The 27,284-nt window shown below is 47.4% G+C and overlaps 3 protein-coding genes across 3 annotated transcripts; 2 read left to right on the forward strand and 1 right to left on the reverse strand.

The window, feature by feature from the left end:
* The first annotated feature begins 2,640 nt into the window (after positions 1–2,640).
* On the forward strand, positions 2,641–8,512 carry LOC128708459 (uncharacterized). The gene is made up of 4 exons (XM_053803441.1): positions 2,641–4,509; positions 4,588–5,719; positions 5,819–7,732; positions 7,824–8,512. The coding sequence occupies exons 1-4, from the start codon at positions 2,641–2,643 to the stop codon at positions 8,510–8,512; spliced, it is 5,604 nt and encodes a 1,867-aa protein (XP_053659416.1).
* A 3,110-nt stretch (positions 8,513–11,622) lies between these two features.
* Positions 11,623–15,880, reverse strand: LOC128708470 (uncharacterized). Its single transcript, XM_053803452.1, has 12 exons — positions 15,313–15,880; positions 15,009–15,239; positions 14,788–14,940; positions 14,270–14,711; positions 14,003–14,168; positions 13,777–13,917; positions 13,667–13,703; positions 13,188–13,327; positions 12,897–12,902; positions 11,989–12,840; positions 11,770–11,910; positions 11,623–11,694 (listed from the first exon to the last, which is right to left on the reverse strand). Exons 1-12 carry the CDS (start codon positions 15,878–15,880, stop codon positions 11,623–11,625), a joined length of 2,949 nt encoding a protein of 982 aa, XP_053659427.1.
* Positions 15,881–19,226: 3,346 nt separating this feature from the next.
* LOC128719507 (uncharacterized) lies at positions 19,227–26,592 on the forward strand. The gene is made up of 8 exons (XM_053813136.1): positions 19,227–20,901; positions 21,033–23,144; positions 23,361–24,806; positions 25,025–25,146; positions 25,252–25,257; positions 25,351–26,214; positions 26,292–26,432; positions 26,521–26,592. Exons 1-8 carry the CDS (start codon positions 19,227–19,229, stop codon positions 26,590–26,592), a joined length of 6,438 nt encoding a protein of 2,145 aa, XP_053669111.1.
* The last annotated feature ends 692 nt before the right edge of the window (positions 26,593–27,284 follow it).

The following is a 27,284-nucleotide window of genomic DNA, read 5'->3' on the forward strand; positions in this document are numbered from 1 at the left end:
ATCTATTCTTGTTAGGCATTTCTCCTTTACGCAAAGATTTAAACCAGAAGTTCTTTGTCATTTCTTAGGTAGGCCCGTGGTAGGCCCAAATTGAAATGGATGGATACGATAATACCAGGTGGATACGTCCACCAGAAAAGCAAAAATATTGGATTGGCATACGACGATATGACTACTGCAGTAGGCCAAGCTCGCGGAGCAACTAAGAATATTTCTTTAATTAACTTAAACTTAAATTGCATAATATTTAGTAAGAATTTTAAATGCGTCGACGGTTCAAAACGATTAAATTAATGTGGACTATTCCGTTGAACTTTTCTCAAATACGTAAGATGAATAAAATGGTTGATGTTGGTGATATGTACTTAATAAAATAAAGATTATTAAATGAAGAACATCATCTGACTACAATACATTACTGCAGATTAATCTTCAGCTAGGAATAAAGAGAAAATATTTATGGCACGGCACTTCAGCCTATCCTATGTGCACACGGTTGCACACAAAGTCAACATAAAATCAGTTGTTGACAAAAGGCCTTTTGCACAAATGGAGGCTCAAATCACAAATGACAGTTTTGCGGCCCTTTCCGTATATGGTTCGAGCGTGTGTGTGTGTGTGTGTGTATGTGTGTGTGGCAACAGTCCCGTTGACGAGTCAATACGCCAAGCTCACCAACATTGACCGAACCATGTCTGTCAGATAACTTTCAACCCAATAGTCCAATATGATCACAAAGGCGGTTTTTATTCAAACTTGAAACGCTTGTAAATTTTAATTTACTGGCGTAAAACAATTTTACAAAACTCCATTTTAATTCGTAGTTAACAGAGCTAATACATATAAGAAGTATTTGTTGAGAAAACGATGTATGGCATCGAAGTTGAAATACGCATTACAAATTGTTTGTTGCTGGCGAAACGATAGCCCGGTTACCAGGAATAGGCGGAAACCAAGGGGTGGAAAGGGTCTTTTCAACACTCTAGATGAACGGAACTCTTATGTCATGTTCGAAATGAAATTTACCGTTAACCTACAGTTGGAGTGTTCCTTATCTGTATTGCTATGAAGAATAATGATTCAATTGAGCTCTTTTTCATAACTGGCAGATACACACGATTTAAAACAATGCTAATGTAAGTGATTGTAGGAGCAGTTCCAATAATTTTGTTCGTTTTTCTTTTTTTGTGTGTGTTCTCTTTACGGTATATTGTAATACAATACAGCCCGAGGATTTTACAATTTTCTTTCTTTGTTACATATTTACATGTAATGATTATGCGCACGGCTTTGTGTTGAGTGGAAGAACTTTATTTGATTGAATCAGCTGTAGAAAATATAGTAATGATAATTTCGCAACGCTGATAACCTATTTTGTGAATAATATGACCAACGACCTACATTTGACCGAAAAACAGGTTTTTCTCCCGGAACCCATATGTCATATAGCAAAACGTCAAAACACTTCGAATTGAACGACCTGGTAACATAATCTCCAACAATAGCCTTGATGAACGCATCAAAAGTGTCATTTCCTTCTATGTAATACCTTCGTTTTGTACGGACCTACTTATGAGCGATTTTCATGAGTGCAGAGTGTTCGGTTTCGGTGTATCACGCGCTGTGTCCGTCGTCAAGTAAAGGGCATTGCATTTGATTCACGCAACGGTTTCGCTTTGTCGGGGCGCTCGTAGGAGGCCTAGTCGGTTTGCCACAGTTTCCGAGCAAGCCAGGGCGAAGAAGCCATTTTTTGTTGGAGACGTATTTTTTGTGTGCCGACTGTAACGCGAAGGAAATTTCCTACACCAGAGCTGGTGAGCGGGTGTGCGCTCTAAGTCCAGCGGCTTACTTGAGTGCTGCAAATAAAATAGACATTCTGTGATAAAGTAAGCAGTGCTGAAGACTGATGACGGTGAAATAGTGCGAGTAGGTGGCAGCTTTGTGTGGCAAAAACTTGACTTTTAACCTGGTAAACCGTACATTTCAAAGCGTTGTGTGATGTGTACGTATCCGTGCTTGTGTGTGTATATATGTTCATTTGTATATGTGTGACGGGAAAAGCCTCCAGCTAATCTTAACGCGTTTTCCTTCCAGGCCTCCCCCCCTTTGTGGGGGAAGCGAAAGGGTGATATAAGGACGACGGGAAGTGGGGGAAAAGCGGATTCTGAACACTGGGAGAGCGATCCCTTTTCGACTAAACTGAACTATTAATTCGACGTGTGAAGTATCGAGGATGCATCCTACTTTCACCATAGCATCGGTGCGTTGGGACTAATACCATTGCCACAACGAGAGAGACAGACATTTTGTTTCGAGCGAAGTTGCAAGGTTTATAAAAATTCCGTAAAATCGCTTCTGCTAGCAACAAACCCTTGTGCTTTTGTTGCTGTTGTTGGTGATGACAGCAGACTCACCATCCGCAAATGACAGTTTCGAGTGAAAAACGCTGACAAATTGGAAGCAGACTGCAAAGCTGCCATTGTTACATCCAATCATTTGTGTGCTTGTGTGAGCTTGACGATTTGCGAAGAGTAAGACTTTTTCTAAGAAACCGTTTTGATATTAACGCACGATCGACTATTGGAAAGGGGTTTTGCCAAAGCGGGAGGGCGAGCGTGCTGACCGTTACGAACGGAAACCATGTCCGATTCGGCCTCCGATACGCTCGAGGGTCCCTTTCATTCCGGGAAGGGCGCTCTGTTGATGGACGACGTTGGTGAGCTGTACGGAAGTCGGCTCCGTTCCCTCACACCGACCACCAGTGGTAGTGGTCGTGCTGGTGGCGGAGGTAAGAAAGACGCAGGTTACGAGATCGGTGGAAGTGGTTCGTTCCAGCAACAGCGCCGGGAAGTGATGTCACCGATGGGAGATTCGCCTGCGGGAAATGAACAGGAGGAAACGATGCTGCCGACATCGACGACGGATGACCGGGAACCGGTATCGAACACTGCACGGACCCGCTATACGGCCTCTCAGCTGCTGGCTCTGCGCGATTCGGACCTATCCAAGGTGCGTCCACCCTGCATGGATGATGCCAAATCGGAAAAACACCTGAAGATGATTTCCATGCTGGTACGCCGCTCCGAAACGCCCTATGACGATGACGGTCCGAATGGTGGAGGTGGCGGCGCTGGCAGTGGTGGGGGCTACGGACGCAACCGTTCATCGTACGGTGGAGGTGGCACATCAGCAGGTGGCTCTGCCAGTGGTGGATCACTCGCCGGAAGCAACAATATCACGAATGTCACGATGAGTCGAAGCGAAATGCGTCGTTCCGGAGGTGGCAGCGGCGGAAGTGGAGCAGGAGGTATGGCTGATCCAAAGGAAAGGCTGCGCAAGGAGGAAGGCATCGTGCTATCGCCGCAGCGTCGTTCGTTTAACATGGGTTGTCAAATGCCATCCGCACCGTCATCGTCTGGTGCAGGAAACCTGGGTCTGCCTGGTAGCTTGCTGCGTTCTGATCGGGATATGCTTGGCGGTGGAGGTGGTGGAGGTAGTGGCGGCGGTGCCCGGGAGCGTAGAATCGGTAGCGGCCGTATTATGACGCGTGACAGCATGTGGGAATACCGGATGGAATCGGGTGACTATCGCACTGGAAGTGGTGGGAATTCGTCGTCGTCCGGTGGATTCCGGGACCGGGAACCGATGCGTGACGGGAAGGAGGGAAAGGATGGTCCACGAGGTCGAAATAGCGATGGGCGCAACCTGCAGGATAAAGATTATCATGACGATGGGCGCGGGTACGACAGGGACGCTCGGGAAACCCGCGAGCGGCGTGATCGATGGGAGAAAAATGACAACGGACGTGGTCCGATGCGAGGTTTTCACAAGGGTGGATCGTCCGGTGGCTATGGAGAGGGGCGCGGTGATGGGTGGAATTACGGATACAACAACTACGGTACGGGAGGAAACTATGGCTCCAATAACAACAGTCATCACCATCATCATCATCACCACCATGGTGGTGGTGGTGGTATGTCGTACGGTGATCGTCGACGCTACAACAGCGACAACGGGCGCGACAACGAGGAACCGGAGTGGTTCAGCGAGCCAACCACTCAGCACGACACGATCGAGTTGCGCGGATTTGATGAAACGGTGTCCGAACATGGAAGCGAATCGGCTGGCGAAACGAACAGTGGTAATACGAACGATTCCGGATCGTCTGATCATCAACCCGATCAGCAGTCTACCGAACCACAGTCCATGAATGAGGAGGTCGATCCGGAGGCGGATGAAACGCGTCACCCTGGCACCAGAACTTGCGAGCAGGACATTTTGAAGATGATCGAAGGTGTGGAAGAATCCGAACGACCGAAAGATGGCACTGTGAACGAGAATGGCATACAGAAGGCGGGCGATCAATCGTCCCCATCGCAGCCACCGACCGGCGACGAATCCATTAACGAAGATATGCGCCTAATGGAGGAACTGTGCGGATTCCGCGATAAGGGGCTGAACGAGTACAACGCTATGGACATGATAAAGAACACTTACTCCAACATGCTGGTGAGTCCTATGCCAAGTAATGTAACTATTTGCCTGTTTTCAATTTTAAACTTATACGCATCGTCTTATTTTTTACAGAATGATGTTAGTGGTGGGAGTCGTTTTTCGCAATTTTTCCGTCAGGAGAACGATAAGGGAAACACGAATGAAGGAAAAGATACTCGCAGCCGTCAAAATTCCCTACACGAAGACATCGACAAGATGATGAAGGATATTGCGACGTTCGAGGAGAACACGAATGCAACGTCGGCCTCGTGCAATAAGTACTTTGCACCGATCTCACCGGCAGCGACATCGAACTCGTCGCAATCATTCCTCGAGCTGTTCAACCGTTCGGCGGCGATGAAGAACCAGCTGGATCCACAGATGGCACAGCAACAGCAGCAGCGACAGCAACAACCGCATCCTCATCAACAGCAACATCCTCAACCGATGGAACCAAACCAACCGTTCGATAGGCATGCGATGCAGCACATCAAATCGATGATGAGCGACGAACAGCAGCAAAAGCAACAGCTGCACCATGAACACCAGCAGCAGCTGCAGAATCGCAATCTGCAGCAAATGTTGGGCGTTACGGGTAGCAATGCGTCTGCCACACCACCGGTTGGTGAGCGTGCTCCGGTACCGCTCATATCTAGCCTTGGTTCCATGCCGAGCCCGGCCAGTCTGGGCCAGGTGCACAGCGTCGAAGAGCTGGAGGCACACTTCCGCCTTTCCGATTTGAACGGTGATGTGGGCGGTTCTGGCACCGGGTCCACCAACGCTGGCATGGCTGGTGGTGGTGCAGTCAGTGGTAGAGCTTCCGTGGCGAACGAATCATTCCCGGAACCGCTCGCTATTGGTTCCATCCCACGACTGATAATGCCGGGTAATGATCCGGCGATCGGGGCGATTCATTCGCAGGCACCACCAGCACCACCGGCACCGGACAACGGTGCTATACGGCAACAGGAGCTGCTCGCATTCAAGAAGCTGCTCAACCAGATGAGCGAGAACCAGGTGAACGGTGTAGGGCCGGCAGCACCGCCGCAACCGGTACCACCAACATCCGTACCGCACCAAAACCATCCAGCGCATCCGGCACATGCGGCGCACATGGCCGCGGTTGTACAGCATCAGAGTGGACAAGGTCCACACCAGGGCACAACAATGACCGCACTTCCGGCCATGCTTCAGATGATGCACATGGCGCCGATGCCACACCCAGGTAAGGAAACAAAAAACATCACCTGATAATAATTGTCATACCAACATTTCCAACATTTAACCCAACTGTTACTTCAATTTCCCCACTTGTTTACAACAGGAACTGATCAGCGCCATACCGAATTGCTGAAGCGTCCGGAAACGCAATCCCTGATGATGGCTGTAGCGCACGGCGAAGTGTCCCATCACAGTCTCTGGCAACAACTGACAAACCCAGCGACGGTCCAATCACACCGCGAAATCATTTCCGCCGTGCTGGGCGCTTGCAACGGTGGGTCTCGTGTCGTGTCACCGAGCTTACTCCTCAATCCGAACAGTATTCAACCACCGATGCCAATGCCGATTCCACCACCGCCAGCTCCCGCCGGTGCCAACGCGAATCTGCTGTTTCATCCCAAGCAGCAAGTACGCCTTTCGCCGCTGCCCAACGGGATGCCGCAGCGGATTCCGTCACCCCGTGAGCTGCAGTACCACACGCAGTCCATCCTGCAGAACGCACTGATCCGGAAAAAGCTGGAGGAGCAGCGTGAGAATTATCGCAAAAGACAGGAGCAACAGCAACAACAGCAGCAACAACAACAGCAGCCGCAACAGCAACAACCACCGGTGCAACAGCAGCAGCAACAACAACCAACACAACCGCAGCAACCACAATCTTCATCTCAACCACAAACACAACAGCCGCAACAAGCTCAACAGTCGGAGCAGGCCCAGCAGGAGTTGCATGCGAAAATGAAGGAACAGACACCACCGTCGCAACCGATGCAAAACTTTCCCCATCTGCCACAGCCGGAACAAGAGCAGGTGATGCAGCATCATCCACCAGGGCCGGTGGAATCGGCACAGGAGCCGCGCCAACATTCCAACGTTCCAAATGATCAACAGCAACAGGCACCACAGCAACCGACACCATCCCAGGGACAGTCAGGTGCAAATGCTGCAGAAACGGTTGCAATGGTGTCGCCATCCACTGCTATGCTGAAGGGTGGTCCAGGGCGTATGATTAGCTGCTCTACCGCGAACTCTGTCTCACCATCGAAGCAAAACGTAATGCAAACGCAACAAGTTGCTTCATCGCCGACGCCGCTAGCATTCACTCCTACGTCCGTGCTGCGCAAAATGACTGCCGCCCAGGAGAAGGAACCGGACGGTGCGATGCCGCACCATATTCAGCAGCTGCCACCCCAACAACAGCAGCAAGGTCCTTTACCCCAGCAACTGGCATTACCTGCCCACCAGCAGATGATGCTGAACGAACAGCAGCAGCACATGCCACCGCACGTCGATGCGGGCCGGATGGGGGTTAACATAACTGCGCTGATCGAAATGCAACATCAGCAGTATATCAAGCAGCAAATACATATGCAGCAGCAGAAAGCGCCGTTCCCGCTGCACCCACATCCCGGTCAGCATCCGGTGATGCATCCGATGCAACCCCCACAACCAGGGGCTCAGCAGCAACAGCCGCAGTCGGGACCCGGGTTCCCAACCGAATCTCAACCACCGCAGACGGATCATCAACAGCAGCAGCAACAGCGTAACATGGCAGGACAACCGTCACCGTTCGGGCCACAAGGAGGTGGGCCTCATCCACCGCCGATGAATATGATACACCACCACGGACCGGGTATTACGCAGAACCATCTGCCCGTCGTGGCGGCGATAATGAATCCAATGAATCCGATCCCGTCGTCAGTGGTTGGTGCGATGCGGAGCATGCAGCCAGCGATGGCCAACAACATTCCGTGGAATCTGAAACAGTTGCAGCAACAGCAACAACAACAGCAACAGCAGCAGCAGCAGCAGCAACAGCAACAACCACAAACGAATCTAACGCAAACACAACAATCACAACCGGGTGGTGGTGGTGGTGGGCAACAACTGTTACCACAGCAGCTTGCTCAACAGCAGCAGCAAAATCAACAGCAACAATCCCAACAACAGCAACCACCACAGCAGCAACAACAACAGCACATTGCTATGCCGAAACCGCAAGGCAGACCCATCTTGAAAGGTATACCTTTATTGTAATTGTTTATTTTGTTTTATACTTAATTTTGATTTGCTGGTTTAATTGACACAAATTTATTGGGCGTCTTTCTTAGGAGGTAGTGGAAACGGTGGACAAGTACCGCAACAGCTGCACCAGCAGCAGCAACAACAGCAGCAGCAACAGCAAATGCCGCTGATACATTCACTACCACAGCATGCCCTCTCGCCAATGAACTTTCCTGGCAACATGGATTTCCAGCAGCAGCCGTTCAACAACAACCGTAGCGGTAATCCGATTCTAGGTGCGCATCACCCCATATCACAGCAACCATTGGCATCGCAGCAAGGTCAGCAACAGCAGCAGCAACCGCAACAGCAACCGCAGCAGCAACATTCACCCAACATTATCAGTCCCCATATGCAGCAGTTGTTGCATCAACAACGTCATCAGCAGCAGCAACAGCAGCAGCGTGCTATCCGTAATCAGCACGTACAGCAGCATATGGCAATGGCCCCGCAGCAAGCGTTCCGGCTTCCCAACATGTCCGTTGGTGGTCAACAGCAGCAGCAGCAGCAGCAGCAGAACGCATCAGTCAACGCACCTCCGTCCGGTGGTGTAATTAACTACAACCGTGACGGTGGGCTATCGCCGACCAGCAACCAGCTGGCGCGCTGGTTTTCACCCGAGCTGCTCGCCCAAGCCTCGGCAGGTAAGCTTCCGTCGCTTAACGCCGGTCAGGCGATGAGCCTGGAGGAGTTCGAACGCAACATTCAACACTCTTCGACCACTGTACATAACTAAGCCTGTGTGTGTGTGTGGGGGTAGATGGGTTTGGGCACACACCAGAGCAAAAACGAAGGACGGACGCGTATTGCACGAGCATGTGCTATTTGAAATAAGCGAGATTTTTTTTTTTTTGGTATTTATATTACTATTATTTTTGTAATTTTAAAACTAGCATTGAGCATATTGCTATATGCGACAGGTTATGGATGATTATAAACAGAGCGTCACATAGAGCGCTAGGCTGAGGCAAGTTCACGTTGTGTACAGACACTGAAATTGTAGGTAGTGGAAGATGATAAGAAATAACAACAAACGAAACGTTCGTTTACAACCCCTACAGCACGGGAAGGATTCCAAAAATTCGCAAGCAAAAATAGCAAAACATTTGGAAGCGTATAACGATTTTTTTTTGTTTCTTTTCGGTGTGCATTATCGGAGGGAAGATTTGATTGGGATTGGGAAACGAAGTACTACGGAGGGTAGAACCGTATGCTAAATAACAGAACGAACACACCCGCATTCAATTCTAGTATGGACAAATTAATTTGCTCTCTCCAGTACCTTAAAGATGGATTTTTACCCTTCAACGATATTCTTTTTTTATCGGCCAACAACCTCAAGAGGGGTAGGCCTGCAATTTCTGGTACGGGGGCTGCGTACGGGGCATCATGCCACCGGGCCGGCCCAACGATATTAGCACAGCAAATATTCGTTTTTAACACATCTGCGTTTGTAACACATGTGCGGCTTATATTTTATACCTCCCGCTATTTGATTTCCACAAAAAGATAAAATTTTGTACTCATTTCATTTCTCATCCGGAAGTTTATGTTTACATACTGATTTAATTTTTGAACTTATTTAGTTTATACAAGAAATTGAGAACATTCTGAGAATGAAACTGAATGTAAAACTGAAATTCCAAACTGGGAAAAGGCTAGCATAGATTTTGATTAATTTGTCCAACATTTGAAACAATAATTACAACCCTTTTTTATGATGTCGTCATAACAACTTTTATCTTTTTTTAATTTTAAATATGTTTCCCTTTGTTTATGGGAGATAATCGAGCTGTCGAATTTTATGAGTAGTGTGGCAGCCTTCATGAGGAACCATCCAATTACATTGCTGTCCTTGCTATTACATGTATGTGTGTGTCGTCCGGCAAGAAACATTGTATAGAGCGGTTATACACAGAGGATGTTTCACAAAGTTATTCCAGCGTTAGAAGCTGGTATATAAAAGCGATATATTAGGCGACCCCGATTGGTTATGTGCTGATCACATCACACTGTTCGGATGTAAATTCGGATCCACCCGTCATGCAAGTATTGGCTGTACGACTTGATGGTATAAATTTCGTAAACCGGTTTAGGCAAACCCTGTATGTCTCTCTCTTTCTCTCTCTCTTGCTAGTTTTGTTAGATTTGTTGCTGGTATACGATAGCTTTTTCCATGTGTGTTGAACACGTTCAATTCGTATGGTGCGTTAGGCAAAACGTTCGTAAAGAGACTAATGTTTGGTTGTGTGCGAAAGTACTGCATGTAGTGAAAGTCACTACACAGCTACGAAATCCAGCTTGTAAACTGTTGTGCAGCGTGTTAGGATATGTAAGGGTCCGGTGTGTGTATCCAGTCCTTTTAGTCCGTCCAGAAAAAAAACCAGAGCAAGCACGATAGGCCCAGAACGAGTTGGTTCAACGGCATCGATACGTTCACTAGAAGGACGCAGGATATAGATTTAGGGAGACGAGAAAGGGACTAAAACCGTTTACGGGCACTCTTCCTGCATTTCGCAGCTCAGTTTTATTCCAAGAACGTTGTTTTGATTTGGTACTTTTTTGTGCTCATGGTCAATTCAATTGCATTATTGTAAGATAATTTAACATCTTAGTGTACTGGGAGACACATTGTACCTCTCTCACATACACCTGCTTCCTATCGTTCGTTTTGACTGATGCTATAAATTGAACATTCAAACATCATCACACACAACCACACTTTGTCCAGCAAGGAAATCCTTCCGTTTGCAGGCATGAACTTGGAACGTGTTTCAGGATGTAGGTTAGGGCAGTTGCACGGTAGCCGCCTTCCTTCTCTCGCTATGCCCACGCCGTCGTAGCAGAGCGTACTGTGCTCCGTGTAAAAATATATAAAGATTATGGTCAGCAAAAGCAGTGTGAGCTGAGAGCGGCAGTATAAAACAAATACAGATAAACCCACACGTTAATTAGACACGGCAGAAATAGTAACTAAATAAAAGCTCTTGGACGCAGAAACAAATAAAAAAAAACCCTCGACTAAACAGAAGAAATGTCGCGCTAGGCTTAAGGTGCAGAATCGAAACGAAAAACTGATTAAAATGTATGATTGTTACTCACAAGGAAACAAAAAAAAGAACACACACATTAATAAATCATTGTAAAACGGTACTTATATCGGAAAAGAGGCGTATTTTGGTATAACATGAGAAAAAAGTGTTTATGGGAAATTCCTTCATCTCATTCCATAGGGCAATCATTTGTATGTCGAATATTCATTTGAAAATGGTCACCTCTCTAACGTCTGATGTCAGCATAATCATCGTTTGTATGAGTTTGATAGTATGCGATAGTGATGGCAAAGGCAATAGAAGATCTGCTATCACTATCAATGATAACATGCGCAAGCGGAACAGCTATATGCATGCAGCAGGGGATATTAATGTCAGATAGCTGGTCTGATCTAAAAACGGCTTGTTTTTCTAAAGGATTTTGATTACATTGAAGGAAAAATTTTGCTCCTACCGTTAGATCCGTCACCGTACATGAGTGAGGATGTATAATTGCAATTCTAAGATAAACATATCATAAATATGATTGGAATTGGATAAGTGGGCAGAATGGAATGTGCTGTCGAACCCTACATCTTACATCGTAATGAGCTGTTTGCCGGTTTTGTTTCTTTATTTTAATGAACAAGAAGATTTAACAATGTTGTTGCTCCCATTGTGTAAGAATAGGTGCGCCATCAGCAATAGTGGGTAACAGCGAAATTGTTCCTAATTTGTTTCTTTTTTTCACGTATCGCGGATAATTCTCCTACAGAGACCAGTGGCTTGTTCGGTTCACAATTCGATTCGTTTCTTAAATGTAGATGGGATTTTCCTGTCCAGTGAGCAGTCGGAACATCGACGTCGGCATCGTTTTCATCAGTATCTGAAAAATAAACAGAAGATAGCGATAACGCGTGCGGATGGTGCATCAGTGAGTACAGGGACGTTTCTTCCTTACCTCCCCGATGGATGTGGCGAGTAGGTTTACAATTTTTTCGTGCGGCACTGCAACGACACTTTGGTTATTGATTTCGATGATGCGATGACCCACTCGAACACCGCCGCGTTCGGCAATTCCACCGCGAAGCAGGCTGCAAATCTGTGGAAATAGCAGTAACGAAGTTAGCGACGGTTGGCAGCACAATCGATCAATCCGACGATCGTTACACATACGTACCACACCGTTCTGAACGCTAAATCCGAGCTGGTACTTCGTGTTTGGTCGCTTGATCTTCACCTCCACCACTGGGGCGCACGGGACGACCGTGAACTTCACCACGGTTTGGTTCTTGGTGTTCTTGATGTAACCCTGGCAGGTGGAAAGCGGCAACCCGACCAGGCTCAGTCCGTTGATGGCGATTATCTGATCGCCGATGTTCAGCTGGCCGCAGCGAGCGGCCGCACCGGAAGACGCTAGGTTCGCAATCACCACGGTCGGTAGCATCGAGCCCCAGCCGGACTCGACGATCACCACGCCGAGTATTTCGCCCTTCGCCTTCGGCACCACCACCTCCTTCTGCAGTTCCTTCTTCGCGAAAATCTCCAACTCGTCGCCGAAGATTTCCTGACTGTTCAGCACCTCCTGGTAGTCGAGCTCCTTCATGAAGCTGTGGTCCTCAATTCCGTTCGCCTTCAGGAACTCCATGTACGCGACCTGAAACGCTTGGCCGATGCTCTGAGCAATGAACTGTGCCTCCTCGCTCTCGAACACATGGCAGATCATCTTCGGTGTGCGGTTGCCGCTGCGCTTCTTCGGACTGTCGGCATTGTTGGGCGGGCCGGTATCCGTGTCCGTGCCGGCCGTGTTGCCACCAGCATCGTCCGTCGCTTCCGGCGCGGTGTTGCCGGTGGCAACGAACCGTCTCCGAGCCATCAGCACCACCAGCTGGCCGATGTCGGCGATGTAGGAGATCGTCCTCAGCGCGTGGTCCATCATGATCTCCTTCAGATCCGTGTTCAGCACCATGATTTTTTCTGTCGAAATAAACAAATCCACCTCCGTGCTTGGTTGTGACTCTCCCGCCGGTGCCTGGGGCAAATGGACAATCTCAGTTCAATCGTTTATTGCAGCGCACAATATCTTACCAAAGCCTAGCCGGGTTTAGGTAATTTGTATGTGTGAATTTGTTTTATTTTTTTGGTTTGGTTTTGGATTAGCACGCCATTTGATTAAGCCCAGAAAGTGGAGTGGAAAGATAATAACATACGTTTGGCGGTTAGTATGGGCTATTTGTACAAATGTTAGGACAGATCGGACAGAACGAATGGAACGGAATGGTAAGGGGATAACACATAAAATAAACACGTAGCAACATTATATGAGGGAAGGGAGGCGAAATTAGGGCGCTGGGTAAAGCAACGTGCATGCATGCTTACTTTGATCCGGGAGACGGCTTCTTCCGCCTGCATCATGCGCGTCGATTTGGTCGGTTGGCCTTCGCACACTAGCTGCGTCGAGCCAAGGTACCGCGCTCGGAACAGAACACCTTCGATCAGCACTGCCGGATCCAACAGACCTTTCAATGAGTAAGCGTTGAACAAAATTCGCAATAAATATCGCATGTTTATCGTTTGTAACCCATGCGAGATGCACAAATTCATGACTAGTTTGATCCATCGTAGAATTACTGTGTCATGATTTTGTCATTTTCTGGTCAATAAGCAGAATAAAGTACACTTACAGCAATAAATACGCATTATGAAAGCATGAGAAAAAGATTGAAACTAATTTGAATGCGCAGAATTGATTTAAATTAATTAAAATTTCAAGTGCTAAGTGTTTTAAAAAAATCGTTTCGTTTCGCAATTTTTTAACAAGAGCCAAGTAAAAGATGCATCCCAGTTTGTGCTCTTACCTTCTCTAGTTTTATGCCTTCCTTTGCTTTCTATTTCCTACAAAAAATAAACGTATTGAGATGGAACACTAAACTCAATTAGTTAATTAAAATCAATACAATTTTCTTACCGGTAAATTTTCTAATGTAATATCGCTAGGAACGTAAACTTCACTGTCGGTCCTGATGGCGGTCTGGTAGCGTTTTAGCTTAGCTAATGAGGCTGAATTTGGTGATATAGGTTTCGAAAACCCACCAATGTCTGTGGAGCTCTGGGTGACGAAATGATAATGTTAAAACAGCCACCGAACTTACTTGCTTACTGATCATGATGTCCATAATGGACGGCATACTCACATTATGATCGTAATAGTTCTGCTCGGTAACGTTCTGCTGATGGCCGAGCAATCTATCAGTCTCCAAATCGGTATCCGTTTCCTCCTCCAGCTCGGAGGCATTTATGTGTCGAACTGACGGATTTGAACCAGAAGGGGTGTCCTGTTCCGGAGGCCTATCCATCGTCCTTTTAAGTAATTAATTAATAATGTTTCAGTATTTAGGTTTAAATCCATTGCAGATCTGTATATCTAATGTACCATTTTGTTATCTCTCCTACATACATACCTGAGCACCCACACTGGCGAATCGTCAGCGTACTGTGGGAACGATTCATCAATTTGGTCCACATTGTCGCGTCGGTCATCCGCCGGAAGCGTTTTCGTGTTTTGCAGCGTAGACTTGATATCGTTGAGCGCCTCTCGAATATCGTTCGCTAGACAATCTCGACCGTTCTGCACATCGGAACCATCGTACGGACCATCGCTGTTGCCGTGCTGGTGGTAGTGTTGATCCTGTCGCATCATATGCAACCCGTGCGGTCCACCCATCTCACCATCACAGCTGTTCGTCACTGTGTTACCTTCTGAGTCGGATGCATGACCGCTCGAGAGGCCATCCTCCAGAATCGGCATACTATTGCACATGTCCTCATACTCTACACACGGCTCGTTGAGAATCGTTTCCTTTGCGTCGCCTTTAGCATTCACGCCGGCAGTTTTTATTCTTACTGTAGATGGTGAATGTAAGTTAATAACGTTGTTGGTACTGTAGGTGCACAGTTGCAAGAGAAAAATGGTACAAACCAAAGCTTCCTGGCCGGTAGTCTGTTTCAGGTGACAGAACAAAACTGTGCGGTTTGTGAATGCTGCTATCAGCGGGCATAAAATCATCGCCTAAAGCCACGTGCTGTTTACAGTTGTAATATTTGGTATCTATTTGAAAATTCACGTCGTCCCCTAAAAATAAAACATCGTTTTAGCTGAAATATACATTAACTCGCTGTTAGATGTGCCGTTAAACATACCGCCCATCGTATTGTTTTTATTGTAGAAGCTCGCCTCATTGTTCTGGCCCAACTCGATCAGCCGTGGTCGTCCATCGTCTGCTGCGCCTGACTCGACACGCTTTGGAAACCCGGGCCGTGGGAAATTGTTGCTACCAGGTCGTATAGTGCCATCCGGCGTGGAATAGTTGTTGGAATAGATTGTGCCGAAACGTCGCGGTGAACCCTCGTACTCCGCAATCGTTAGCCCTCCTACGGTACAAGAAAAATATCGTTGCAGTTTGTTACATCTAAAAGTGAATGCATGCATCTTTTTAGTCCCTACCTATAATGGTCTGTATCTTGGTAGCGGTTTCTGTGTGCGTTTCTTTGTTTGGTGTGTTTCCGCCAACCAAGATCGACATTTCCGAACCATGAACACCACTCGACGACCAGTTCGGTTCGATATCATCAAACACAACAATCTCGCCATCGGACAGGATCGATTGTGTCGAATAAACGTGAGCACCGGCCGGCATGACGACGATGTTGGTAGCTGCGTTAGCCGTTGAATGATGACACTGTGGCAATAGTACCGGACTGGAGGCGGTGGTCGAATCGCTGCTACCATTATGTCCGCCACTACCCACTGGGCTCCGACCTACTTGGATCTGATGCCGCTGCTGGAAACGAATTTTCGGCTCATGTTCCGCCGTGCTCGGTTCCGGCGAATGCAGTACGGTGCTGACCGGGGTTGTGTTTTGATTCATGCCCGACTGTCCATCCCAAAAGTGTAGCTCCGACTCTTTATCACTGTACAGATCGTGCGAATGCAGCTGACTGCCAACTGGATGCGTTTTCACCTCGCCAATTGACCCGGAGAGCGAATGTTTGCCATCGTTGGTGCAATACATCGTTGATGGAACACGGCGTATCCTGAAGTTTCGGAAGAAAGGTTGATGGCGAGAAGTCCGCTTGCTTGTTTATTGCACGTTTTGCTGCATTGTTGGGCGCAAAGGTAATGATTGTTACTGCACCAACACGAACTTGCTATTGCATAATATTCCAACGATATAACATTAACAGATGCACTCAACTAACGTAAACCATGCTGGCTTCCGTTCCATTCCAAACGACCAAGTGCCAGTGGGAAAATCTCGTGCGGTGAAAACTTAACGTCGGCAAATGGAAAGTAATTAGGTCGCGATACTTTTTTTGCTTTACAGTGAAGCGACACGGGCGAAAACGAAAAATCGATTCGAATATGCTTTTTGTCCTTTCTTTAGGGCTAAAACAGCAACTTAAATGTAATGACGAAACCTAGCAGAATATTGTTCGGAATGTTGCGCTTACACTACGGCTGCGGCTGTACGTGATCGTAATATATTTTTTAACACACGATCTCGACGCTGCAAAAAGATCAGAAAGTTGAGAAGGGGGGTTATTTTTTTATTCACTACGAATGTGGACGAGCAATATTCACCCTGCATCTCCTTTCTACAATAAACATCGTAAACAGCTGTCAAAATGGCACTTGCTTGAGCAAGAAAATAATATGTATGAGTTTTTTGCTCCGATTAATAAATTTTCAAACAGAGCTGTCAAAGGTCGGATTTCTGGAGGAAGAAGGGGAGCTTGAAGTTTTGGATATGTTAAAAAAGGGGTCTTTCCCTCAACTTTGTATTAGTTCAGCTCCGGATAAGTTCAAAAACAGCATTAAAAGATGCTTTTCTTAAAATACAAGTGTTTCATATGCAAATAGAAAAGGTAATTCACCGTGTATCAACATCAGCATTGCGGCAATACGCAGGGAACTTGCCCGATGTGTGTCGAAAGGACACACATCACGCGATGGAAACGAACAGAGTGACGTTTTGAAAGGTACCGATACCGATCCGCAACCCGTAGGGATATTCTTAGCATAAAAAGGGGTAATCCTCTCCGGGATACGCGAGACAAAGAGTAACGGCGAGAGCGAAAGGATCGATGCGCGAGTTCGTGTGCGTGGACGGTAGGATAAGCGTCGGTGTGTGTGGTAAACAGAGGGTAATCGTACATGCTCCAGGATCAATGAAATCGCAATTTCCATTGCTTCGAAAGGAAGTGCAACAGTCGCAAGGAAGTCGTTAATAGCGCAGTGTGTTTCGATGTTCGGTTAAAATGTAAGCTCTTTTACTTCTCCTTTCCCACTAATGTCCAGTGACGCTACATAGCGTTGAATTTGGCCCGATTTTCCAAAAACCTCACGTTAGAATTGGTTTTTTGTGTGTGCCTCGGGAGAGCTGTGCTTTTAGCAAAATATACTTTTTCTGTTATGCAATGCAAGAACAACAACAAAAATCACTTACACCTTTGCATGACGCGTTTTATCGAAATACAATGCTCTCTTTTAAGCAGCGTTTGTTAGCCTTTTTGTGTTCAAATCCATGCTTCAAGTGGGAAAACCCACCCCCGTCCATTTTTGTTCGTTTTCGTTTGGCTGTGCGTTTTGTGCTTGCAAGCATTTGGTCCATTTTCGGTTTTCTTTCTGTTGTGTCCCATACGGGCGAAATTGAGTACAAGTCCTGCGAAAAGTGGTCCATACATACATCTATATATACAAAAAAAAATCAACTCGTGTGTACGTATGTGCGTCCGTGTCGTGCGTGTGTGTGTGCGAATATCCAAATGCGTGCGTATAGGTGCGTTAGTACAAGTGCGATAAGTTGACGTACTATCGTAAATGAATAAACTTGGCCCTCTTTTTTTGTTACTGAAACCATTTTTACATGAGCTGACGTACCGTGAGTGTGTGTTTGTGTATGTCGAGGTGTGTGTGTAGTTTAAGTAGTATTTTTCCACTGAATTCAGCTCTTGTTTCCTAAAGTATGGGAGTAAAAATGAAGGCCCTTCGTTTTGTTGTAGGAAACTCCAGTGCAGTCTCTCCGTAATGTGTCTGAATAGGACCGAACCAACATACAGAGGGTCAGAACACTAATAGCTCAGAACATTTCACGTACCATTCTATTTTCTGGCGAATTCTAGTTCTTTATATATCAATATTGTACATTTTTGATCGCATATTAACATCTGGTAGCACACATTAGCATTCTCATAAAACTTAACTTCAAGTGTCCTGATGAATATGCACGTACTGTGAATAGACTGGTACACCTAAGATATTCTCATACAAACATCTTCTTTAAGTTGTAAAATATAAATATAAAAGTACATTTGAAATAAGATTCTTTTTCCTGCAAAATTCCTTACGCCGTGTAAACTTATACGGGACAGAGTAGTAGCGTATACGAACAGGAGTAATAATAACCTCAATCCTGCGTGCATTTGTGTATACTAAACACATATACACACGCGTACATAAAACACATTAACACACACGTATCACTAGTGCGCACACACTCATCACTAGCCTAAGGTAGAGAGAGGCGAGTGAGAAAGAGATAGAGAGAGAGAGAGAGGACGACAAGAAGAAAAACACACACACGAGAGAGCGCACACCAAATAGCACGGGACACCAGTCTGCTCAAATTTGCCTCTTTCATATTTTTCTGTGAGTCATACCTCAGCCAAATCATCCACCAAGCTTGTGTGCAAAGGATCAATTATCGATTTTTCTGCTCGGTTCCCCCTTTCCCTTTAGTACTTGTGCTCAAAACGAAAAAAAAAGAAAACTTCGGTTCGTTCGTTCACCGCCTGCTCACCACATTACATTTGCAACTCCGTTTTCGGCTACTTCATTGCGCTATTGTTCAGCAAACTAGCAAGGGGTTGGGCAAAAAAAAAAACACCCCTGTACGGTTTTCGGGAGGCACATATATAGGAAAGAGCAGCCAAGTCCAAGGCGAACCATCCGTGCGGGAATCCGGAGTTATTAAAGTGCGTTTTCTAACATTGTTACATTTCAGTACTTCCAACATTACACACACTCTTCCTCCGCATCGTGTGCCGCACTTTTCGGTTTGCCGTCTCGCAAAAAAACAAAAAAAAAACTCCAGCCAATCTGCTAACATCCCCAAAGTGTGTGGTGAAAGTTCGGTTGTTGTTTTTTTTTGTTAAATTTAATTGGTTGGTTGGTTAAAGTTGGTTTGTTACATACACGAGACTCCTCTGCTGGGGCCCTTATCCTTTTTGCCCTTGTTCAAAAGCTCCCAGCTCACAGACAAGTGGAATAGCAGTAGTGTGGCACGACAGGCGGCGGCTCGACAGAAAAAAAAAACCCCTGTGCATTACACGCCGTTTCGGTTTGTGGCTGATTTAGCTATGGTTAGTTCGACCGTTGCTTTCGATAAAAAGTCATCCACGACACCAGTAGAGAGCACCTCAGTCGACCAAAATGATAGCAGTACTATTTCCTCCCTGCCTTTCAGCAGCAGCGTCAGCGGCCCCTGTAATGATACGGCAGGTGTGCTGACACACGATAGTAGTGGTATCACGTCCGCGAACGATGTGCCCACGGCGTTGAGTTTTAGTGAACAGAAAATTTCCTTGCTATTCCCAAAATGCAAACCGCGCAGTGAGTACCACTATGTCATGAACAGCAGCAGTAGCAGCAGTGCTTGTGCGAACGGTAATAGTAGCAAAAACAATAATAATTGCCTGATGGACGTCGGCAGCATGTCGCTCGGTTCCACGCATTCGCTTGCGACGTATGTGACGCGTACCAGCCCGCCTACCGTTGTTGCCGCACCGGGTAATAATGCTGCGGCAGCATCGAAGGTCTACATGGACATGAGCACGTACGGCAACAATAATAGCGGCGGTAGTAACAGCAGCACCAATCACGGTACGGGCGAGTTTGAGTACAATGCCGAAAAGGAATTGGTCGTTGGTAAGGGATTGCAGATGAATACGTGCGGCATGAACAACAACATCAGCGGAGGTGGCAACAACGCCGGCGGTAATAATAATCACTACAGCAACAACCATCCCGCCGGTGGAGGCAACGGTGGTGGTGGTGGAGGAGGAGGTGGAGGCTCGGGAAGTAGTGTAGTTGTTGGTGGTGGAACAGCCGGTGGGGGCATGGGCGTGAAGAGTGACGTCTACGGTAGCAGCAGTATGAAACATTCGTCCAATCAATCCGTCAGCAAGAACACCTCATCTACCGACGGTTACAGCTTTTACTACAGCAATCAACCACCATCGCTGACGTGCTCACCAACCGAAAATCAATCTGCTATCAGCGTCGCAACGTTGGGCAACAACAGCAGCAGTACAACGGGTGGCCTCCTGCTATCCGATGACGACGAGGCAAACGAACGCACCAAGAAGGATTCGTCCGGTGCGGGAAGATGGATGGAGCGCAACTACTGTCACCTTTCCGTCTCCCACTATCCCAGCGTATCCAAGTCGAAAGGTGGTACCGGTGGTGGAAGCGGTGGCATTGGTGTAATGCAGGCACCCAAGCGGGGAATCGTATCTGCCTCCGCTTACAAGCCAGTCAACTGCTACAATATGGTACTACAGTCACCGCTCGAGGATGAGAGTGACATGGAGGACAAGCTGAAGTATTTCAACTACCAGCATGAGATGCAGACGTACAATAGTACGCGCAAGGACAAGCTGGCTGGGTTTGGGAGCAGCATCGACATGCACTGTGTGGGTGGCAGTATCGGTAGCGAGGGTGAAGAAATTGTCGTCCTGAGCAGCAACACGAAGGAGCACGGCAACTCGCTGTCGGTTACACAACCGAAGCCGGACTCTCTGTCGGATGAGTCGGGATCGGGCCGGAAAGGTGTATTGCACATGGGTCAGAAGCTGGAGCACGTGCCGCACGTCGGACTCAGTGTCGCTAGTCCGAGTGTGGAGAATGAGCAGACGTTGAGTTCGGTTGATTTTGGCGATAAACTGCTAACACACTATCCCGTCAAACCGATCGCATTGGACGATAGTGATGAAATGGTCGAGAATAAGGGCAGCACGGGATCCAACATCATTGGTGAGTACCAACCTTTTTCTTTTGTGGACTACTATCAATTTTATGTCGACCGGCAATTTGTGTCGGGTTATGTTTAACTTCCTCCCCCTTCCCAATCATTATGTCATTCACCCTGTTCTTTATTACACCAGAGTACGATGGATCGCCGAGACGGTTCGGGTTGAATTTGTGCGATGAAAGCGACTGCTACTTAGCGTCTAGTGTGAAAATAAATCTCACGTCACCGTCACTGCTAACGCTACCTCGGCCGGGATTTCCGCAGCGTGTTTTATCAACGACAACGGCGGCTGCCAGCAATAATAGTATGACTGTCGGTCATACCACCACCGGCAATGCTAGCTGTTCTCCTTCGCTGCTAGATCAGGTGAACTCGACGTTGAGCAAGACGCTGTTGTTAGATTCAAGAAATACCAGATCGCAAAACGACGCGGACGGTACGAACAGCTACGGTAGTGGCGATTTGTCCAAAACAGCTCTCAGCAGGAAAGAGCAGGACCACCACGTCTACGACTTGTTGCCGTGTGACATTAAAGTTGGAAAACCGGCACCGTCCGAGATGGGCAAACCGTTGGAGAAAATCCAACTCAGCGCACAAACGCCGGAGGATGATTTAACGATGGGTACTTCCAGCTATCCACCCATGGCCAACTCCTCCACGTTCGATTATCTGTACGAGTTTTCCGAAACGCGCAAAGTGTTGGAGGAGTTCTTCAAGTGTCCGTCGACCGAGGACGTGGAGAAATTCAGCGATTACAATGACAGCGCGGACGAGGACGGGGAAAGTCTGGACGTGCATTACGACTATCCGGTCGATTTGGAGCGGTCGAAAACGATCGAAACAACCTATATTGGCAATGTGAATGCTTCGGGGAAGCAGGACAACATTACGCACTCCCCCAAGTCGCCTATTCTCAGCGACGGTCCAACGCTGGAGGAGGAAGACGACGATACCGCTGATGTGGAGGATGAAGAGGAAGAGGATGAGAAGGAAAATGGTATGGCGAAGTACAATTACAAGCTGAAGAGCAAATCCCGCATGACCGAGTACTGTGGGCTGAGGAAGAAAAAATCTGAAGCGCACCTAAAAGGCCACACGGGTTTGGGTTTAGCCGTCGTGGAAGGAACGGACCGATTCTGTAACACCGAGTTTGATTTGCAACACCGGACCGATGCACACACCGACCGGCGCGAGGACGATGGTGTCCGATTGTCGCTAAAATCTACCCTGCAGTCGGCGAGTGATGCACGTGACTACGCAATGTACGTTCAAAACAGCCTGCTCAAGAGTTACCCGGACCAGCAACAGCAGCAGCAGATCGATTCACATACCAGTAGTCAAAATCAGCCATCAAACCAGCATTCGAACAACGTGAATGAGCTGCGTTTCAACACGTATATCAATGGGGAGAGCCGTACGAGCAGTTATGACGCCATCAATGACGCGAACTATGATGGGCATCCAATTATCTCGAACGGCAGCGACAAGGACCCGCTGCACTACTCCCTCAACGGTGATAGCGGCGATGGTCGCAAGGTGTTTACACGGAAATATAGCAAAAACTTCAATTATTCGCCTGATACGACTGATTACGATTCGAACTGTGGCGATTACGACAGCGAAATATCGCCACAGTATGGTAGCGACTTTGGTCTAATCACCGGTAACGGTGCTACCATGTGCGATGATCTAAACAATGGTGTGATTAGCGCTACTTCCGGCGCACCGACCGGTACCGGCGAGTCGCTCAACTGTCTGTTTGCAAATAATGCGAACAACTACTCGCGCTACTACGCCGCCATGCCGGTATTGGAGGATGGTCTGTCCAGCGGTCATGTGTCCGACTCGGAAAATAATCTGAATGCGAACACGATGACGGGTTTGCTGCCGCCAGATTTGGTCACCGGCAGCGTAAAGCAGATAACGGGAGGCGGCAGCAATGGCGGCAATGGGGGTTTAATGCAATCGAGCGGTGGAAATACATACGGGCTTCTAGGAGCACAGTCGCCGTCGGCAAAGCAATCGATATCGTCATCGCCCATTGTGTCGAAGGAAATGAAAGGCGCTCTGGGACCGAATGTACAGCAGGCATCGCAACAGCAGCAGAACCAATGCACTAATGTCGAGGGCTACTTTGTAAACAACACCTTCCGTATGGGGAATCTAAAGCTGAACTCTAGTATGCTGCACAACGCAAGCATATTTAAGAACCGCGATCCAGAGCTGGAATCTCTTTACACTATAAGTAAGTACATAGCACGCGTGTGTACATTCCCCATTATAGTGTAACACAATCATTCTGAACAATACATACATCCATATCTTCACGGAACTGTATTATTTGAGTAAAAGACGAAGATATTCATGAATGTAGCCAATGATTATGCTACTCTGAAGCGGACGTACACATAATTCATATGTAACTATTTTGTTGATGCGTTTCTTTCTGTTATTGTCTCAGATACTATACAATCGACTCCACCACCTCCGGCGCCAGCACCACACAGGAAATCTTCGATTGATTGTGATAACCTATCGATGCAGCAACAGCAACAGCAGCAACAACCCACGCAGCAAAAGCAACACCAGTTACAGCATCTGCAACAGCTTCAACAGCAGCAGCAGCAGCAACAATCGCAACAGCAAGGGCAACCCCAACAATCACAACAGCAACAGTTCAACCACTCACAGACGTCCAGCGTGGACGTACAGTCCACATTGAAGGACATTAGACTTTGCTTGCAGAAAACCAAGAACCTGAATTTAGCTAGCGGCAACCAATCTAGGAAAACATTCGACAAAAGCATCATATGTTCTAGCGAGTTTTCCGAAACGCTCGGCACGGCCGCCAGTGGTGCGGTCAGTGGTGGAGGTACGAACAGTGTCAGCGGTGGAGTCAGCACCGGTCCCAGTCTGTCACCGATATGGATACCTCGTACGCGTACTAACGAGGACTTTAGCAGCAAACCGATTGCAAATGGAGGCGCAACGCTTCAGTCGTCGGTCGGCGGTAATGGGCCCAACGTTCTTTCAAACGGCTTACAGTCCGTTCCCGGAACTTCCTGTAAGCTCTCATCCTCACCATCGTCGATGCACACATCACTGCAAGCATGTTCGAAGCCAGCCACCGGTACAGTGGCGGGAGATTTTGCCGAGGAGACGGATGTACTTATCGCACCAGGCGCTCCCTCCAAAACGATGGCACTTGTCGACGAGGATGAAGATCCGGACACGGATCTCGAAACCGATCGGCTGCTTGGACATCAGCGGCTGGACGATCAAGGGTTTTACGACGAGAGTAACAACAAACTCTGGAGCAACGATCGTAAAACAGGCGCAGCCCGGTTACTGACGCTGGGCAAAGTGTCTCCTAAGCAGCAAAACGCATCCCAGCCCACGAGCACGGTAGGAACGACGGGAGCGGTTGTGGGTGCTGGCGGGATAGCTAATAAACCTACCAGTCAAGGAACGCTGGGCGAACGATTGGGTGGATCGGTTGGGGTGCGTGGCAATCAACCGAACGGTAGCAGTAATTTCCTTCCATCGTCCGGTGCGGGTATTACTAATTCTGGTATTGCTGGCCCCAACTCGACCACCCCATTGTCGGAACTAGGTACGTCGGCGTCCGCAATGCCAACGACCGTTGCCGGCAATACGGTGAATGGTGGTGTCGGCACTACGTCCACCAACTGTCACAAAAGCGCGAAAACCAGCGGCAACTTGATCAACTTTAACGGTCCAAACGAACCGCAGACGCAGCTAACGTCGCCGAATCCCAGTCCACAGCACTCGCTAAGCGAGGGGAATTTATTGGACAAGTCGAACGATTCGGGCAGTCCGAGTGGATCGACTAAATCGAAATCGCTTCACAATAACGATACCAAAAGGAAATCGAAGAATAAGGAAGGTAAGTAAACCGTCATTTTTGTTAACAAGCGTGCCAGTTAGCAGTTAACTATAATGTGCTCATTTTTGTGATCCCATGCTTACACTTCGTATGGATTGTTCTCTGTAAGTAATCTGTTCTCCGTATACACACTCCGTTTGTCACATTACCCGTATGTCCTATTGGCAACAATTTTTTTTAACTGAACTTGGGTCATCGATTCCATTGCAGCATTGCAGTTCTTATTGAAGGTGTTCTGTTTCGGGCACGTTACTTAGGGTCAACTCAGCTGGTCTGCGAAGGACAGCCCACGAAATCTACTCGTATGTTGCAGGCAGAAGAAGCTGTTTCCAGAATAAAGGTACGAATGGTTGAAACTTGTAAACTTCCGTATAATGACGTTTTTCTTTTGTATGCTCAAAATTGAATCCCGTTCACGATGATGGTTGTACTACGATTTTTGTAGGCTTTGGTAAGTTATACAGGCAGCAACATCTTGCAATGCGAATTATTAGTGCGAATAAATAACAATTTATTGTTTTGTTTTTGTATTTCATCTCCAAAGTCTCCCGATGGCGAGGTCCAACCGAGTACGGAAGTTGATCTCTTCATATCTACCGAAAAGATAATGGTACTAAACACGGATTTGAAGGAAATCATGATGGACCATGCGCTGCGCACGATCTCGTACATAGCCGACATTGGAGATCTCGTGGTACTGATGGCTCGTCGGCGGTTCGTACCGCAAGATGTGGACTCCACCGACTCGTCCGGTGGTGCTGGGAATGGGTCGGGTTCACACACGGTCCGGGATGTGGCCGGCAGTGGCAGCACACCGTCACAGAAGCTTGCCAGCGGGCCGAAAGGCAATCGCACACCGAAGATGATCTGCCATGTGTTCGAGAGCGAGGAGGCACAGTTTATTGCCCAGAGCATCGGCCAAGCGTTTCAGGTCGCATACATGGAGTTCCTGAAGGCGAACGGAATTGAAGATCACAGCTTTATGAAGGAGATGGACTACCAGGAGGTGCTGAACAGTCAGGAAATCTTCGGCGACGAGTTGGAGATTTTCGCGAAGAAGGAACTGCAGAAGGAGGTGGTGGTGCCGAAGGCGAAGGGCGAAATACTCGGCGTGGTGATCGTCGAGTCCGGCTGGGGCTCGATGCTACCGACCGTGGTGATTGCGAACCTAGCGTCTTCCGGTGCGGCCGCTCGCTGCGGCCAGCTGAACATCGGCGATCAGATAATCGCCATCAACGGACTGAGCCTGGTCGGGTTGCCGCTTTCCACCTGCCAGGGTTACATCAAGAACACCAAGAACCAAACCGTGGTGAAGTTCACGGTCGTCCCGTGCGCCCCAGTGGTGGAGGTGAAGATCAAGCGACCAAACACGAAGTACCAGCTCGGATTTAGCGTTCAGAACGGTGTGGTACGTATGTGTAACGATCGTCGGATTGATCGATTGTGCTGCCAATCATCTCTAACTTCGTGATGCTATTTCCACAGATTTGCAGCCTGCTTCGCGGTGGAATTGCCGAACGCGGCGGTGTTCGAGTGGGTCATCGCATCATCGAAATCAATAACCAAAGTGTCGTTGCAGTGCCGCACGAAAAAATTGTAAATCTGTTAGCAACATCTGTTGGCGAGGTATGGGAACGACATTTTGCCCAAACGCTGGTGTTCCTCAACTTCGCAACTTAACAACGTTGTTTTGTTCTTGTTTATATCTTTGCAGATACTCATGAAAACCATGCCCACTTCAATGTTCCGACTGCTCACTGGACAGGAAAATCCTATATACATATAAATTTGTCATTTTTTTACAATAAGATAGGGCCATCGAGCAGGACCTAAGCTTGTAATAACTAGATATTGTGCTGAACAAAACAAAAAAAAAGAAACAGACACACACACATACATTTGACTCTATATACTTTATGATTTTTTGTAATGTATACATACATATAAAAAAACGATTATATGTGTATATTTCTAGCAATCTTTTGGAATTGATTCATACCTTGGCCTTGCAACTTACATAATTATCGTTATGAATATGAGCATAATACACACATACACACACAAACACATAAACACACAACACGCGGGTAAATCCAACGTTATGCGCCACATACGTAACACAATACGAAACTATTGGAAAGGAAAGACGAGAGTTAATGCTAGGGCCTCAAATACACATAACGCAGCCAGAATTAAACAATACTCATACACGACTAAATGTAAAGCGTTGAGTTTAAAACATTGCAAACGGTATAATAATAAAGCTTTTTGCATTTGGTGGTTTCGTGAGAGATTGCATGTGCGAGAACGTGTCATAAAGCGAGTCAGTAAAAGGTGAAAAAGCACAAGTTAAAACAAGCAAACATAACAAGAGATCTGCGACACAAATACATTTCGAAACATTTCACTAAACGGAAGAGAATAACAATGGAAGAAAAACCCCCCAAAAACATCAAACCCCTTTTGATGGTACGACAA

The sequence above is a fragment of the Anopheles marshallii genome, chromosome X (assembly GCF_943734725.1).
Source record: "Anopheles marshallii chromosome X, idAnoMarsDA_429_01, whole genome shotgun sequence".
Taxonomy (NCBI): domain Eukaryota; kingdom Metazoa; phylum Arthropoda; class Insecta; order Diptera; family Culicidae; genus Anopheles; species Anopheles marshallii.

What these genes read in the sequence shown, in the direction of transcription:
- LOC128708459 (XM_053803441.1), top strand. Translation starts at nt 2,641, where the DNA reads ATGTCCGATTCGGCCTCCGATACGCTCGAGGGTCCCTTTCATTCCGGG. An exon ending in ACACTTACTCCAACATGCTG is followed by an intron (nt 4,510 to 4,587) that starts GTGAGTCCTATG and finishes TATTTTTTACAG; the next exon opens with AATGATGTTAGTGGTGGGAG. An exon ending in AGGCAGACCCATCTTGAAAG is followed by an intron (nt 7,733 to 7,823) that starts GTATACCTTTAT and finishes CGTCTTTCTTAG; the next exon opens with GAGGTAGTGGAAACGGTGGA.
- LOC128719507 (XM_053813136.1), top strand. Translation starts at nt 19,227, where the DNA reads ATGGTTAGTTCGACCGTTGCTTTCGATAAAAAGTCATCCACGACACCA. An exon ending in CACGGGATCCAACATCATTG is followed by an intron (nt 20,902 to 21,032) that starts GTGAGTACCAAC and finishes TTATTACACCAG; the next exon opens with AGTACGATGGATCGCCGAGA. An exon ending in TTAGCGTTCAGAACGGTGTG is followed by an intron (nt 26,215 to 26,291) that starts GTACGTATGTGT and finishes CTATTTCCACAG; the next exon opens with ATTTGCAGCCTGCTTCGCGG.
- LOC128708470 (XM_053803452.1), bottom strand. Translation starts at nt 15,880, where the DNA reads ATGTATTGCACCAACGATGGCAAACATTCGCTCTCCGGGTCAATTGGC. An exon ending in AAGGCATAAAACTAGAGAAG is followed by an intron (nt 13,328 to 13,666) that starts GTAAGAGCACAA and finishes ACTCATTGAAAG; the next exon opens with GTCTGTTGGATCCGGCAGTG. An exon ending in TTAGCGTTCAGAACGGTGTG is followed by an intron (nt 11,911 to 11,988) that starts GTACGTATGTGT and finishes CTATTTCCACAG; the next exon opens with ATTTGCAGCCTGCTTCGCGG.